Genomic DNA, 16,929 nt, shown 5'->3' with positions numbered 1-16,929 from the left:
CTGGTTTTTTGACAGTGGCCATCCTAACGAGTGTGTGTGTGGTGGCAGACTCACATTTTGAACAGATCCTTCGATCTATAGTGCAGTGAACAGAGAGCCTTAGACAAGTGTCTGGGACTTGGAACAACAGAACTCTGAGATGGAACTTTCCCAAGTGCTGCTTCCTGCCTCCTTTAGCCCAGAGCTAGGCCCTGGGAATGGATCGTGGTGACTACACGGTGATGCCAGGCTGCCGAGGTCACTTGTGCCCTGGGGCTGTGTCTTGAAGATGCCTCCCTACTGTCTTAATTAGTCAGAAAACCCACTGCTCTTTGGTGTGACTATCGCCCCTCCCTGCAGGGTGGGAGCAGAGGGCCCTGGGACTCTCTTTCTGGGCTGGACTCATCTGACTCACCTCCAAGGTACATGGCAACGACATAGCGCTTGTTTGCTGGCACTCTGGCTGTCCCTGTGTCTCTCTGGGCTCTGGGAGTCATTTGGTTTTCTTGACAGGACTTTACTGAGATATATCTGTAGAGTAAAATGCAGGAATCCTAGTTTGCTGGATGAGTCTTACGTATGTAAACAGCTGTGTGCCCGCCATCCAGATCAAGCTCAGAACACTTCCAGCCCCAGAAGACTCCTCGGGCCCCTCCAAGGGAAATCGCTCTTCTGACCTCTTACCACAGCCGTGCTCGCTGCTGTCTGGCTTCTTCTGCTCTACCGTGAGGTTCATTGATGCTGTTTCCTGTATCCACAGCTCCTTGTGATTGCTGACAGCTATTCCATCGTATCAATACTACAGTTTGTGTCTCCTTTCTCCAGTTGGGGAACATTTGCATGGTTTCCAGTTTGGGGCTGTGGCGAGTCAAGCTGGTGTGAACATATGTTGGGTCTTGACCTCTCGCGGGCAAATAGCTAGGAGTAGAATAGCCGGGACACAGGAGAGGTAGATACTTGACTTTACTAGAATCCATCAAAAGTTTCCAAAGTTATGTTATTTTACGCTCCAACCTGGCAATGAATGGGGTTCCAGTTGTTCCACATCCCAATCACAATGACGTTGTACCCGGTGTCCCTGGTGTGCCTGGTGTCGGAGAGGATGGCAAAGAATTTCCCTTCCTTTCCCTCCTTTCTGCTCCAACTGTGCTGTCGGCCCCTTCAATCTGGTCAAACGCTGATTGATCCGGGAATATAGTGGGGATGGAGGGAGGGCAAGGGGGCCCGGGGCTTGTCTATGGGAGCGTCTCAAAGAAGTCAGTCTTTGCAAATGTTGGTGCATCGAGCAAGGTGCAAGAAGGAAGGGGGTGCAGACAGATATGCGGCCCTGGGCGCCTTCTACCCACTGGTGCCTGTAGGACCCTGAACGGCTCATGCTCGGCTGACCGCTGGGCCTCTCCCTGGCACACTGCAGGGGCCTGCTGGACTTCACGGCTCCCCTCCTCCCCACTCCCCTCACCCCGCCTATCCTGCTCGTCTCCTTCAGTCCATCACGTCCCTTAACTGGGTGCTAAAGCCAGGTAAGGACAGTTTATTTATTATGTCCTCCCCACCCCATGTCACCTGGAATGTTCTCTTATGTCCAAGACTTCTGCTGTCTCCCTTCTGAAGCCCAGAGAAAGGGAGAGAGGAGAAGAGCAGAAGGAGACAGAGGGGCTTGGGAGCTTCAGGGCACCACTGCACTCCGGGGCAACAATGTCCTTTATGACATACTCTCTTGAAAAACATTTCTTTCTACGTGATAATGTTTTTACACGATGAATAGAATTTTAAAGGGGAGAAATACTTTTTTGAGAACGTACGTGTCCTCATACAGCTCAGGCTGCCACTAGTGAGCTGTGTGACCTTGAGCATGTCCCTTAGACTCTCTGAGCCTCGGTTTCTCTGTGTGTAAAATGGGTATAACCAGGCCTTCCCACCACCACCACCACCAGCCTGGGCACAGGCATGTCCAGCCACACAGGCCCTGTCATGTAGCCCCACTGTGTTCTGGACACTGACCGAGCATGCTCAGGAGACAGGTACATACAATGGGTGGTATCGTCTAGAAACTCACTGTCATGTCAGTGTGGTCAGGCTCTTTGAACCTACATGAACCAAATATGATTCGGTCTGAGAGGGGAGGGGGGGGAGGGTCACTGGGGCGGGGAATGTCCACTTCCCTCTCTCCGGTTCCCACCCTTCCCCCTCCTTCCCGGGACTCCACCTTGTCTTTTTCTCTAGATCCACGTCCTCTTGCTCCTGGCTCCTCCCCATTGAATGACTGCCAAATTGTGTTGGTATCTATGTGTTTGTGAAGTCCTCCCCAGTACAGAGAACTGCCCAGCTGGTGTGAAAAGCAGCAGTGGCCACAGAGGCGGTGGAGAGATGGCCAGCAGCACCCAGCCTCCCTACGAGGACCCAGTGAGTCCCGGGCTGTGGGCATGAGGGCGGTGCTGGCCCAGGCTGAGCTGGCTGCCTCGGCCCCTGGGAGGAAGCAGTTCTGGGTCTCTGAGGAAACAGCTCTTGGGTGGCAGCATCCTAAAGAGACCACAAGAAGAGCAGAAGTGCCCGATGGGGCAGTCCTGACACAACGTCTGTCCCAGGCTGGTCTCCCCTGTGCCTCTCAGGACTGGAGGGCTGATAAGCGCCAGGACTCGGGCATTTGACGAGGTTGACTGAGCTCCCTCTGCGGGCCTTGTCCTAGGGGCTGGTGGAAGGTGGTAGAAGACAGGCGGGCGTAATAACTGGAAGAGGGATGTTCTGGTTGCATGAAAGTGCCGTAAACAGGACTTGTCGGGAGGATGACAACCCAGCATGGCAGTCAAGGGCACTTACTTTGGAGCTGGCCTTCCTGGGGTCAGCCACTTCCTAGCTGGATGGCCTCAGGCAAGTGCCTTTTACCTCTGTGGGCTTCAGTTTCCACGTCTGTAAAATGGGGATAATCTTGGGGCCCGCCTCCCAGGGTTAGGGTAAGGATTGAGGGAAGCAGCATCTCTAGAGTGCCGGAACATGCCTGGCACCTATGGGGGCTTTGGAAGAGTTTAGTATTGTTAGGAGTCTGGGCGCAGCAGGGAAGGCCTCCCGAGGAGGGTCTGCTCCCTGAGGGTGAGTTAACAAGGCGGGGCGGGTCAAGGGTGTCTGCAGGGGGCCCATCTCCGGAGTGAGGGAGGACAGGGGCTGTCCCTCAGTGGGGGCACAAAGGGCTGCCTTTGGCACCGTTTTGCCACACGTGTGGAGGCCCTGTCTGCAGGTGGTCTCGTTTCACCCCGTGAGGCTCATCATCCCCGTGTCTCACAGGGGAAAACTCGGCTCAGGGAGGCTGGGGCCACAGGCCAATGTCCCCGATGGTAAGAGGCCGAGAAGGACGGTGCCTTGATTTACCCCAGAGGAGGGGGGCGCCCACAGAGAGAGCGATAATGGGGAAGGCAGGCAGGCGGCAAGGGCCTCCGGGACAGAACATGTCACCCTGGGCACCGTCTCCGTCAGGTGTGGGAGCCCGGGGCTCCGTCAAGGCCCTGCCACTTTATTATTCTGGGGACTGGTTTTTACTTTCCAGTCCATGGATTCCAAGGCCAGATTGTTCCACTCAGAGGGACAACCCTCCTACGGGCAGCACGGAGTTCAAACAGGGCCTTGGAGTCGGGACGAGAAAAAGGATGGGTGCAATCCCCACAGGCGCCCGGAGCCCCTGGTGACCCCCTGACCTCCAGCGGTAGGAACCAGGCTGCTGCCTCCAAAGTGCGGCTGGAGGTCATGGGCCCAGCTGTTCTGCTCAGTCCCAGCCCCCTCAGAGGGCCAGGACAGAAGCTGCGACCACAGGCAGCACAGGACTTGCTGTTTGGTCCGGGAAGCACTTGGTGAGCCAGGAGCGAGGGTGTTCTGTGCTTCATCGTGAGAAGAAGCCTGTGTGGTGGTTACAAGCGTGGGTGCTGGGGTTCAAATCCCACTCTGTCACTCACCTGCTGTGTGGCTTTGGGCAAGTTCCCAAACCTTTCTGTGCCTCAGTTTCCTCATCTGTAGAGGTGGCACTAATCACGGCCTGGGTTGTTATGAGGATAATGAGATAACGCAGACAGGAACGTCGGCCACCAGAAGGGCCTCGGGACGTCTGGGGCAGCAGCGTCCTCTGGCGAAAAGCCTCGCACTGCCTCCTGCAGGTGAGTTCCCTCTGCCAGCAGGGCTGGGTGCCCTCTGGTGACAGGGGGCCTCCAGAAAGAGGCTACCCACCCTCTGGCCTGTAGGGCCTGGCTCTGCTGTCTGGACTTCTGGATAAGAAGGGAAGGATAAAGTTCTCAGGCTCCAGGCACAGCCAGAAGCAGAGAGCAATTCTGACTGGGCACAGAGACTAATTCCTCCAGATGCAAACACCTGCCACCGTCAAGGCTGGCGAGCCCGGGGCTTTCCACATGGCTCTCATCTAGTCCTCTCGAGAACTCTGCCAGGCTGGTGCTCTTGTGTCGCTGCTCCACGGAGGGACCTGGGGTGCAGACAGCTCGAGTGACCTGCCCGACAGCAGAGCTGCTCACACAGGGAGCTGCAGGTGAGCCCAGGCCTGTGGGGCCATAAAACCCATCCTCCTGCTCCATAGGGAGCACAAGTGAGTGCTGTTATTTCCTGCTAAGATCCCTCACTCACACACACTCACACACACACGCACACACCCATGCACGTACACAGGTCCAAACTCCACAGCAGCCCTGGCTGGCCAGGCTTAAACCACATGAATCGGTCCTCTCACAGTTCTGGGGGTCAGTAATCTAAAATCAAAGTGTCTGGAAGGCTGTTTCCTTCTGGAGGCTTCAGAGGAGAATCTGTCTTCTCTCTGCAGGTCGTCCCCTTCTCTGGGATCATCCAAGGGGGTCTCCAGGAGGGACATTGCATCACTGTCAAGGGAGCCGTCTTAGCCTCCGGTGGAACCAGGTACCTGGAACTGTGGTTTCTCTGCAGCCTCGCCCCTTTGCAAACCATGGCACCTGTCCGCTCAGGTTGGTTCACCCAACACTCTCCGAGCTGCCTGCTCCTGGAGATGCCAGATGAGTGGGGCCCGGCCCCTGCCCATGCTGAATGGGACCACTGCCCTCTAACAATAGTGTGTGGGCCCCATTAACACAGACTCCCTGTAGACATGCAGATGACGGGAGCTCGCAGTCTAGGAGAGAAGCAGGCAAGCCAGAGACAGATGATTATTTACAGGGTTGAACTTTTCACCTGATGACTCAGAGGTGCAAAAATATCACTTCCTCTATTTCCCGGAACTGCCATCATCTACCTCGGAACCCTCACCCGGCTACTGGGGAAATACTAAAACTTGCCATCAAATGTAATTTGAGGAAAGTTCTCACACCTGGAGAGCTCACATTTATTCTATGCCTCCCCTTTTATTTTACTTATTTTTTGGTTACGCCTCCCCTTTTAGGCCTTGTCTATGTAGGTATATTCCCATCAATGTCACATGTTCTTTAAACTTGTTCTCTTCTTTCCCAATTGAGTACACGTGGGCCGGCCTCCAATGAGTGTCCACTGGGTGCTGAAGGCTCTTCTAGGCATGTTTCCCAACTTCTCTCTTTGACACAAATTTGTAATTACTTTCCAAGACCTATGCTTCCTGTTGCTAGCGTGAACATTTTTCTTTACCCAATTTCTACTTGTTTTTAGAAAATCACACTGTAAAGGCAAAATGCAATAACTGCACAAAAAGACACTAAGTGCTAATTAGGTGAACAGAAAGGAAGGCAACAGACTGAGGATCGCAGGTCCCTTGCAAGTTCTCAGACAGACTCCAGTCAAAGGCGAGGCCCTCCCGGTCCTGCCGTTGGCATGAGCCAGGCTACAGGTGACTGTCTGATTTCCCTCGCCTAGGTTTGCTGTGAACTTTCAGATTGGCCCCAGTGACAATGACATTGCCTTCCACTTCAACCCTCGGTTTGAAAGAGGCGGGTATTTGGTCTGCAACACGAAGCAGAACGGACGCTGGGGGCCGGAGGAGAGGAAGAAGCACCTACCCTTTCAGGAAGGGAGTCCTTTTGAGCTCAGCTTTCTGGTGCAGAGATCACATTTCCAGGTGAGCAGGAGCTCTCGTCCCCTCCCTCCCGCAGCCAGTCCCTTCAGCCCTCACAGGCATGGTGGATAGCCTTAAAATAATCACCCACATTGAGGTCTAGCTGAGCAACGCCATTAGACAGATAACAGGATCATTTCCTGGTAAGGGTGTTACTGATGGCTGCAGTCTCCTTACACCTTCACCTGCACCCACAGGGGCACCTGCTGCTTCTTTCACTCAGGAAATAAGAACAAGATAGGTCACCATGGTGTTTTTTGGCCTCCTGGGTGTTTAAAGTTGGAGTTAATTCTGTTCCTCTTCTGTAGCCATTTGTCCATCCAGGTCCCTGAGATCATTTCTTTTTCAGCAACATTGTTGCAGCCTTTATCCAAGTTCTATTGATGGCTTGGTTTTGCAAGGCATTGCAAACTGCTTTTGCCAGCAGAGCCGTGTCTCTGGGATTGGGAAGACTGGTCGGGGTGCATATATCTGTGTCTGCGCTTCCCTGAGTGAAGGCGGATGTTCCCATTCCCTCCACATTCCACCCGAGGTCGTCTCTCCTCTGTTCCCTATGAACACTGTGAGGCATATTTAAATAACACCCCAGGTGAGCCATGATCAGACAGACAAACCTACTGGCGTAAATGAACAACCGTGAGAACAAAAAGCCAACAACTAGAGCCAAGCAGAGATGAGTGCGGATGCCCTCTGGATCCCACGCATGTTCCTGTACCTGGCACAGCTCTGAAGGCTGGTGCCCCGACCCACAGGGATGGGTGTGAAAACCAGATGCAGGTCTTAATTTCTAGAAGCCAGGGTCCCATAGGCTCAGGTGTGCCCCCGCCCTGGCCTGGGACCCCTCTCCTGGAATGTGTGCTCGTCTTGGCAGGTGAAAGTGAACAGGAGCTTCTTTGTGCAGTACTCACACCGTGTACCCTTCCACCGCGTGGACACCCTCTCTGTCACCGGCATTGTGCAGCTGTCCTCCATCAGCTTCCAGGTCAGATGGTCCACCTGGCACCTGTCCCAGGGGTGGGGGCCGGGCCCAGTCTAGCTGTGCCCTGGCTCTGTTGGGTGAGCCCAAACCCAGGTGACTCTGGGGACTCACCTCCAGCTCCTGTGTCCCATCCTTCTGGTGTTGCCGTCTCTTCTGGAACACTTGCCCCCGTCTCCCAGACTCCTAGGCCACTCGTCTGTGTCACTCTCTATTTCCCCCCTGGTTAGGAGGCCATGTGGTTCCAGAAAGAACCCAGGCCTGAGAATCAAACTGAATCCAGCTCAGATTCCCAGTTCTGCCATTCTCATTGGCTGTGGGATCTTAGACAAGCGGCTTCCTCTCTCCCAGCCTCAGTTTCCTCATCTGTGGAAGGGGCATAGTCGCTGCTACCCCATGGGTTACTGTGTGAGGTGATATATGTCAGAGGCTGTAAAATGGCCCGCCTGGGCCCACACCAGGGTCTACTTGACCATTTCTGTGTTTTAAAATGTTTGAAGGTGTTGCCAACATATAAAAGGTCAGTAAAGGTTTATAAGATGAGAAAATTCTCGAGCTGGAAGGTGGTGGTGTATACACAATGGCGTTAATGCACTAGAGCCACTGAACTGTAAACTCAAAAACGGTTAAGATGGTATATTTTATGTGTTTTTTACAACAATTTAAAAAAATGTCAGGAAACATCACATGAAAATCTGGATTTCTAGTGTTTTCTGAAAACTGGAGGGATTGGGGTATGTTGGGCCCACATTCCCACAGGCCCCAGGAGGCTGGACTGGAGCTGTTGTTACCACTTTCGGTATTTCGTGTGCTCCTGAGATGGGGACAACACACAAAGGCCCTCAGCAAATATGAGCTCCTCTCTCTTAGGTCCTCATCTCTCATATTCCTCCCTATCCAACTGTCTCCCCTACAGGGGTGGGGGAGAGAGAGTGAGAGGGGGAGAGAGAGAGAAAGCTGTGCCGAGAGAGAGAGAGAGAGAGAGAGAGAGAGAGAGAGAGAGAGAGACAGAGACAGAGACAGAGACAGCACCATCCTGCTGTCACCCACTGGAGCCTAATTGTCCCTGCCGCCCCTCCACGAGGTCCTGAACACCCTCCCGCCCCCTGTCTGCCTGGCTCTCTCCCTCTTGCCCCAGGCCCTGCCTTTCCGCTCCTCCTTGGCTTCATTAATGCTTCTCTTCACCCCCTGGTGCCTTTTCTTTTAACAGAACACCCGCGCAGCCCCTGTCTAGCCCGCCTTCTCCACGATGCACTTCTCCCAGGTTGCCCATTTCCCACACAAGTCCAAGGGGCACAAACTGCAAGAGAGTTAAACACGAAGAGTCCGGGAAGTCGAGCAGTTAGCAGGAAGGACAGAGGGTCTGAGAGGCTGGTTCCGGCCAGCAGGCCAGCCAGGGCCTACAGGCCCCACCCATGGTTCTCTATCTCCCTCCACCAGGCACCCAGAGTGGGGACCCCACAGTCATCCTCGGTTCTTCCCTCCCTCCCTTCATCTCTCTCCAGTGCACCAAAACCTCCCCCTCCCAAAGCCACTGCCTTGGTCCAGGCCACCTGACCCCTCACCACCAGGACCCTGGTCCAGTTCCCCACTCCCCTCACACCCACCTGCTGCGGCATTGACCTTCCTATAAGCCAATCTGCTCACATCCTCTCCCTGCTTAAAAATCCTAAAGGCCCCAAGTCCTTCTAAAGAAAGCCAAACCCCCCAGCAGGACGTGCAGCATCCTCCCCAGTCTTGCCCCAGTGCATCTCCCGGCCTCAGCCCTCCCCCGTGAAGCTCACGCAGCCGCCACTGCTCACTCGAGGCTCTCCGGGGCCACCAGGCTTTTACACATGCTCTCCTGGTGCTGAAATCCCATCCAACCCCTAATAGCCCTTCAGTGCTGTGCTTAAATGTCCCTCCTCAGGAGCATCTTCCCTGCCTGAGGATCACTGGATGCACCCCCACCCCCGTGTCCCCATGGACTTTGTACTTCTCTGTGCTGTGCCAGTCACCATGTCCCAGTCTAACTGTGCTTACCTGTCTGTCCCCATCACTCCACCCACTCTTCCCTCTGCCCATGAGCCTTGTGGGCTGGGACTGTGGCTTGTTCAGTTGTGTGTCCCCAGCACTCTGCACAGTGCCGGGTGAGCAAGAGGGACCCAGGAAGTGAATGTGGAATGTGGTTTGCACAGCCAGTAGAAGAGGAAACCAATCAGGGCAGGAAGATCAGTCTGCTGGGGGGACAGGGCCCAGGAAAGTAAGAGGACGGGAAGGGCTCCTCATTTGGCTCCTCGAGTGATGGGTGGGGGGGAAGGGGTGTCTCTCCACCCAGCCGTCCTGGGGCCCATCACTGTCCCGCTCGGGCACCCACATCCTGCTCCGCTGACTGCAGGACTGTGGAGCTCCAGGGAGCCCTGCAGGGCAGCCCGACTTGGGCCCCGGCCTGGGCAGGACAGGGTGCGTGGGACACAACCAGACAGACCGGGCACCATGTTGGATTTATCCCCTGCTACCTGGGCGAACTTGGGCACGTTGCTTAGCCCTTCGGAGCCTGGCTGCCTCCCTAGGGAAACAGGAGCCGGGATCGCCTCCCTCGTGAGGCACTGAAGGCTGAGCCCGGCACGCGATAGGCGCTCAGTAGATGCTAGTCTTCACCTTCCGGGTGAAATGCGGCCCTGAGCCTTGGGAGCTAAGGGAAGCGGACGGGTCCACCTCTGACTCGTCCTCCTCTCCCTCTGGAGGAGCCAATGCGCATGTCCCCTCCTCCAACCCCGGCCCCGCCCACTTCCCCCTTCACCAAGGGGGTGAATTCTCTGGTGCCAGAGTCAGGGAGAAAGCAGTGTAGCAAGGGGATGGGGACACTGGGGCTGGGCCCTCTGCTCAGGAGACATGGAGTGAAACTCCTCTTAGGCCAACACAGTCTGGAGCAGACTGGATTTACCTGGTCCTGCTGTCACTGGGAGGGGAGTACAGTGGACCAGCATTGGGGGAGAAGGCCCAGCATCCAAGGACAAGCCCTGTTATATCATTGCTGTTCCTCCTCCTGCCAGTGCAGAGCAGACGGGAGGCCTAGAGTTGGTGGGGCTGCTGTGGGTGGAAGGGCAGGTGACCCTGATGGGGTCTGGGAACATGGCAGGAAGTCCCACCAAGGCTGACATGAGAAGGAAGGTGATGGAGAATCCAAGGGCTGAAGCCTCACGACCTCTGTGTCACAGCGGAGCATCCCGTCTCGAAAGTGTGGGGCCCGTGTGTGTGTCACTCCCACACTGAATTTCCTAGTCCCTTCTCAACAGAATCCCTTAGTCCCACCTCCAGCATATCCCAACCCAGCCTATGTGAGTGTGCTCCATGGGGGCGGGGATGTGGTTTGCAGTGGGCAGGGCAGGAGGCGAGGGACAGTGACAACAGTGAGGCATCTTCCAGTGGCTGAAGTTCCTCAAACACCCGAGTAAACGAGGAGACTATTGACAGGAGCTTCACCTTTAAAACTGTCCCTTCCCCATGGGCATATATGCGGTCTCCCCTCTCAGCCCAGTGTCCTGTCGTGCCTGGCCAAAGGTCTTTTCATGACAGTTTAAGCCCATTCATTTGAGGGACGCTGGGAAGTTTTCATGTGGCATTTACTGAACCAAGTAAAGATACCATGGAGTTCTTTCTTGAAAACGTGTGACTGAGAGGCATGGTTGTCAAACTCAGTTGACAGTCCAGATTCATGGAAATTGGCACAAAGTGCCCTCTGCAGTGGCGCCTGCTCTGTCTGCTGGGGCTGACCTGGCCCTCTCCTCCCGACAGACGCTGCCATTCTTCACCAGCATCCTGGGTGGGCTGTACCCCTCCAAGAGCATCACCGTGTCGGGCACCGTCCTGCCCAGTGCTCAGAGGTAAGCCAGGGCTCTCGGGGAGGAGAGACGGCCCAAGGTCCTTCTGGCCATCCTCCTGGCTCTGGGTAGGCTGGGGAGGGCCAGGGACCCAGAGCTCAGTGGGCAGAGGAGGTCCACGTGAGCTGCCCACCCCCAGGTTCTACATCAACCTGCACTCTGGGAATGACATCGCCTTCCACCTGAACCCCCGTTTCAAAGAGAATGCCGTGGTCCGCAACACGCAGGTCAACGGTTCTTGGGGGCCTGAGGAGCGAAGCCTGTCAGGAAAAATGCCCTTCACCAGGGGCCAGAGCTTCTCGGTAAGCTGCGCTCAGAGGGGCTCCCATGGGGCCAACGGAGCAAGGGGTGGGGGCGCTGGGGGCCCCTGGAACGAGATGGGAGCTGATGACTCTGGGTGAGGCCTGGGCCCAGAAGAAGAGAAAGTGTTCAATCCATTCTTATGATTTTGCTGTTTCTGTCACATATGGCAGGTGGGGGCTCTGCTGTTTACAGGTGAGGAAACTGACTCGCAATGCAGGTTACTCGCCTGAGGTCACACAGCAGATCAGCGCCAGATGGAACCCAAGAATGAGGGTCATTCCTCATCCACTCACTCACTCACTCACTCACTCACTCATTCATCAACAATCATTTCTCAGCTGTTCTATCAGGGCCCACTTTGTGTAGGAAGTGCCCCAGGAGCTGGGGGCCAGCCATGAAACGGACAGACGGGGTCCTGCGCCCAGGGAGTTGACAGTTCAGGTGGGAGAGGAACAAGGACACAGATGCTTGGACAGATCCTTGCAGATGACAGCAGGTTCTCTGCAGAAGGCAACACAGAATAAGAGGACAAAGTGAGCCCGGGGGCAGGGGCCACGCTGCCTTAGACGGGGACAGCTCTCCGAGGAGGCCACCGGGCAGCTGAGACCTCAATGGTAGAAGGAGCCCGCCTCCCAGAGATCTGCGGGGTGCATTCAGGCGGGCAGCGGAGGGAGCAGCTGTTTTTGCAAAGGCAGAGAGCCATGGGCGTGGCCTGTCCTGGAACTGGGCGCCAGGGGCTTCCCTGGAGAGAGTGGGACAGAGAGGGGTGGGTGGCACAGCTGAGGCCCGGCTCACACAGATCAGATGTTCTCAGCCTTGACTACGCAGTCAAGTCCCCTGGGGAAATTAAAGAAGAAAAATCGATGCCTGTGCCCGCCCCAGGCCAATGAGGGGGTCAGCCTGGGCCTCCATATTTTTAAATACACCCTGATACGCTTCACCCAGGGTGGAAAATGACTGATATAGGGCCTTGAGGGCCATGGAAAGGAGTTTGGATTTTAATACAGTGTGTTGGTGTGTGTCAAGCCAGAGTGCCATATACTGTGATATATAGATAGCTGTGGTACTTGAGGCAACTGACCACTGCTCTGTGCCTCAGTTTCCTCATCTACAAATGGGCAAATAATAACATCATCTCATAGAGATGTAAGAATGAAGTGAAATCGTGTTTGTGACATGCTGAGGACAGTGTCTGGTGTGCAGTAAGTGTGCGAGGGTCAGCTATTGCGATGGGGTGATGACATTTTCACAGACGTGCTCTGACAGCCTCCTGGAGAATGTTTGGGGTGAAAAAGACAAGTTAGGAGGCTGCCCTGCAGGAGTGCAGGTGCGGAGCACTCCTGTGTGCCTGGTACTAGGGACGTGGATGGCAGAAGCCAGCATTCCTGCCCCTGGAGGCTCAGGGTCCAGCTGGAGAATGAGGATGGGGGTGGGGCCGTGGCCTGAAGGGGCACCTGACTCGACTAGGAGGGCGTGAGGAGGTGGGGAAGGCAGGGAAGGCTCGCCTTCCTGGAGGTAGGGGGGAGAATGCAGTAGGGTGAGCACAGTTATCCCTGTGGGCAAGGTGTGCAGAGTGGGGAGCAGAGGAGGAAGGGCATCCCGGGCGGTGGGAACAGAATATGCAAAAGTACAGGCAGGAGAGCACACGGCTTTTAGTGCAGAATGAATCCCTCAGAGTGGCTAGAAGGCAGGTGTGGGGCCTGCTTGGTTATTGTTTGAGGAAGGCAGGAAGGAGGGAGGGAGACACAAGCCTGCATTTAGGGTTGAGGACTTTCCAAGCCGAGTGCAAATACGTGGTCTCTGTCCAGGTGTGTATCACGTGTGAAAGCCACTGCCTCAGGGTGACCGTGGATGGTGGGCACCTGTGTGAATACTACCACCGCCTGAAGAACCTGCGTGCTATCAACAACGTGGAAGTAGGGGGCGACATCCAGCTGAGCCACGTGCAGACATAGGCGGGATCCCTGCCCAGGGAACGAGGGCTGGGGCATGTTGCTGTCCGGATCTGCTTATCACCTCCACCTTCCCTGTCCCTGCCTCAGACCCAGCGCTTCCCAGCCTGCTGAGGATCTCTGCTGGGGAGACCCCTTCCTTGTCTGGCCCTGCTGAGCCTGCAGCCAGCCTGGAGTGGCGAGGGCAGCTGGCTGGGACTGCCTTCCTCAGTCGGGGCAGGACCTGGGGCTCCAGCTGCCCAAGTCCTACCATCCGAGGAGAGGGGTGGTCCGTGCAGGCTGAAGCCCTGTGGTCAGTCCCCTCGGCAGAAAGGGAGGTCCTGGGCCATCCCAAGCACCCAGCCCAGGCCTACACCCCATCTGCCCCTCAATGACATTCCCACCCCACTCAGCTCCACCTCAGTCCCAGGCCACCAGCTGTGCCCTCCACGAGGGAGGCGGTGTCCTCGGCCACTCCCCGTTCTCCCACCTTCCGCCTCTCCCGCACCTGCACCCCAGCTTCAGGAAAGCTGCCCTGGGGACACCCCGCTGGTTTCCACCAACTGATGGGAACTGTCTCAGCAGGGGGCTCTCCCCTTCCCGGTGTCATTCAGAGAAAGAAAGAAAAATGCTTGTCGGCACACGTGTCCGGGATGATTGTGGCTCTTTTAACGTGTTTGGAGACATTTTGGAGTCTCTGGAATTGGGGGGATCCTGGCTGAGGTGGGCGGGAGGAGAGAGTGTGGGCTCGTTTTGATTGGGGGGGAGTCCCTACATCCACCCCTGCTCCCAGTGGGTCCACTACAAACGCCACCAGGGTGTGGGAGAAGGCAGGCCGGGCTCAGGCCTCTTGGGCAGGAATCTTTGACGCAGGAATCTTGGGAACAGAGGAGAACCCAGGAAACAGCCCCATGTTCCCGAGATGGGCCAAGGGCTGGGCCTGAGCCCACAGGGGCGTTAGATGGCAGGGCCAGCTCGTCAGAACCCTGTGTCTCAGCCGGAGGAGGTGGCAGGTGGGGTCTGGAGAAGCTGACTTGGAATGGAGTCCTGTTCGTGGGGTTCTGCTATGGGTCTGCTAGCCTTGGGCCTCAGTGGTTGGGGTGTGGTGGGGAAAATGGCTCAGTGTGTGGGGTTCTGCCAGCCACTGGGCGGTGCAGGTGGCCCGGCTCTAGGTCCATATGATGCCGACACATCCTGAACTCCATCAAGAATCTAGGGCCTCGGGAACCAGGGTGCGGCTCAACGTGTAGTCCTCAGGCCGGTAGCACCGAGCAGCACCTGGAAGCCTGTTAGATATGCAGAAGCTGGGCCCTGGGGCAGACCTCCTGAACCAAGGTCTGCATTGTAATGAGATACCAGCGGGGTGGTGTGCATGTTAGGTCAGAGTGTGAAGGGCACCGGGTTAGGTGACCGCATTCTTGACCAGGTCCCAGATGCATTTCTGGTACAGTGGAGGTTGGCATGCCCCCGTTACCCCCCCTCATTTTCGTGGGAGCGGGGAGGGGAGAAGTGGGCGGGGAGCCAAGGACAGGGAGGCCAAAGCCAAGCTGGGGGTCAGATTTTGCCAGACCCCCACTTCGCCTCTGCCTGAGCTCCCTCCTTGTTCACCCCTGAAAAGGAAACATGTCTCCGTCCCTTGAGAAGCCTTCAGTCACAGAGGTGGACCATCACAGGATCTTGGTCCCTTCTGGGTCGCCAATTGTTAACACCCAAAATTGGGGTTCTCTGCCCGATGCACATAAACAAGCCAATTAATTACGGCATCAGCCGTTGGGAAGAGAAATCAGCTTTTATTCTGCAAGATCGATCTACAAGGAGACTAGGGGAGTGTGCCCTCAGATCTGTCTCCCCGATTCAGGATTTGGGGCCAAATTTAAGAGGTTAGGGAGAACAGGTTGGCACATGGAAACACTAGTGGGACAGGCTTTGATTGGTGGACTTCAACTATTTATGGTAAGGTTTTAGACATTTATGACAGGGTTACAAACATTTATGATGGGGTTCTAAACATTTATGATGGGGTTCTAAACATTTATGATGGGGTCTAGAAGGCATTTTAACACAGGACCTTCCTGAATGAGGGACCCCTGTCTTCTGATAAGAGTCTGACTTTCAAGTTCCGGTGGAGTCCTGGCCCTTGGGTTCCGTCGGGAGGAGGGTCTTTAGTTTCGAGGTCATTTCAGGTCATGATTTCTTCTTTTACGCCTGCTAGGGCTTCGTGACTTGGCAGTTTTCTGAAAGACAATCCTTAATCACTTTGTTGATAAGAGATGGAGTCTGTTGGAACTGGCTCTAAACAGGCCTGTGGTTACAGCCTCTGCAACACTACCTGACTCAAGAGGAAGAGTGATGGAGGGGAAGGAGACAGTAGGGTTAATCAGTTCATTTACCACGTCTTAACTTTTGCAAACGTTACAGACACCTAAGACCATGCAGACCCATCGCCCATGCAGTGAAGGGCCCTGAAGTTCAAGCTTCTCAGCGACCCCTCCTCTGGGTTCAGTCCCTAAACCAGCCGGAGGGCGGGATGACGGACCGGCTGGCAGCCAGTGGTATTTGCCAGGTGCAGATGAAACTGGTTTGGCCATAACACCTGACCCCAGCCTGGACCCGATTCCAGTGTGTGTGTGTGTGTGTGTGTGTGTGTGTGTGTGTGCGTAGGCTTCCCCTACACCAACAAGCCATTGTTGGATGCCAGCTGGGTGTCTGAGAATTCAGTTCAGTCCTGACACTACCTACCCAGAGATAAAATCAGATTCCACAGGTAAAGGACTCAGTCCCACAAGACCGCCCCCCACTACAGACGCCAGTCGCAAGTCCAAGTTGTCACTGTGCTTCTGATCGATCAGTACAGACTGGAGGTTCCAACAACCCCTCCACCTCAGGACGCCAGTTGCAAGTCCAGGTTGTTGTCCGTGCCTCTGAGTGACTGGTTATAAATCAGAGCTTCCCATGATCACCTCCTCAGGTTCGATTCCTTTGCTAGAACGGCTCACAGGACGCAGGGAAACACTTACTTAGGTTCACTAAGTTTATTAAAGGATGTGATAAAGGATACAGATGAGCATCCAGATGGAAGGGATGCGTAGGGCAAGAAATGAGTGAAGGGTGCGGAGCATCCACGCCCTCTCTGGGCATGCCACTCTCCCAGCTCCTCCGTGTATTCACCAACCTGGAAGCTCTTAGAAAAAGACAGCTGAGCTTTGGGGTTTTCTGGAGGCTTCATTAGGTAGTCGTGATTGACTAGGCTGTTGGGAATTGATTCCACCTCGAGCCCCCCACTCCTGCTACCCCTTCACCCCGGGAATCAGGGGGTAGGTCTGAAAGTTCCAATCCTCTGATCACATGGATGGTTCTCCTGGCAACCAGCCCCCTCCCTTGGGTGGGTCCGAAAGTCATCTTCAGTAACATAAACAAGAAATTCCAAGGGTTTTGGGAGCTGTGAACCAGGAACTGTGGATGAAGACCAAACATATATGAGAAATATATTTTGATCATCTAAATGACTAAATGTATATTTCTTATAAATCACCATATTGCATGGCCCTGCCGCATAGGAGACACTCAGTGATGTTCTGTTGCTTGTCCCTGGCCTCCTGGTGTGTGCCCAGAACTGGACACTGTACCCAAGGAATCTGGCCAACACCTCACAATATGGGGCCTGCACCTCCCTTGTTTCTAGATATTCTAGCTCTAGGAATGCAGCCTAAGATGATTTTATTTTGGGGGGCAGCCATATCACTCGGTGGTTCTCACCGACTAAAGCCCTACAGTTCTCTCCACATGTAGCAGCTGCTCCTCAGCCCCCTCCCAGCAACCGTCATAATGGGCCCAGCT

General features: G+C 55.2%; 1 protein-coding gene across 1 annotated transcript; it reads left to right on the top strand.

Moving 5' to 3' along the window:
* Positions 1–2,346: 2,346 nt before the first annotated feature.
* LOC101392231 (galectin-9-like) lies at positions 2,347–13,724 on the top strand. Its single transcript, XM_087440250.1, has 7 exons — positions 2,347–2,382; positions 4,790–4,881; positions 5,821–6,022; positions 6,891–7,049; positions 10,773–10,861; positions 10,998–11,160; positions 12,970–13,724. The coding sequence occupies exons 1-7, from the start codon at positions 2,347–2,349 to the stop codon at positions 13,114–13,116; spliced, it is 888 nt and encodes a 295-aa protein (XP_087296376.1). The 3' UTR covers positions 13,117–13,724.
* The last annotated feature ends 3,205 nt before the right edge of the window (positions 13,725–16,929 follow it).

The sequence above is a fragment of the Ceratotherium simum genome, chromosome 16 (genome assembly GCF_057802395.1).
Source record: "Ceratotherium simum simum isolate JZ-2026a chromosome 16, ASM5780239v1, whole genome shotgun sequence".
Classification (NCBI taxonomy): domain Eukaryota; kingdom Metazoa; phylum Chordata; class Mammalia; order Perissodactyla; family Rhinocerotidae; genus Ceratotherium; species Ceratotherium simum.
This window is presented reverse-complemented; position numbering and strand designations above follow the sequence as displayed.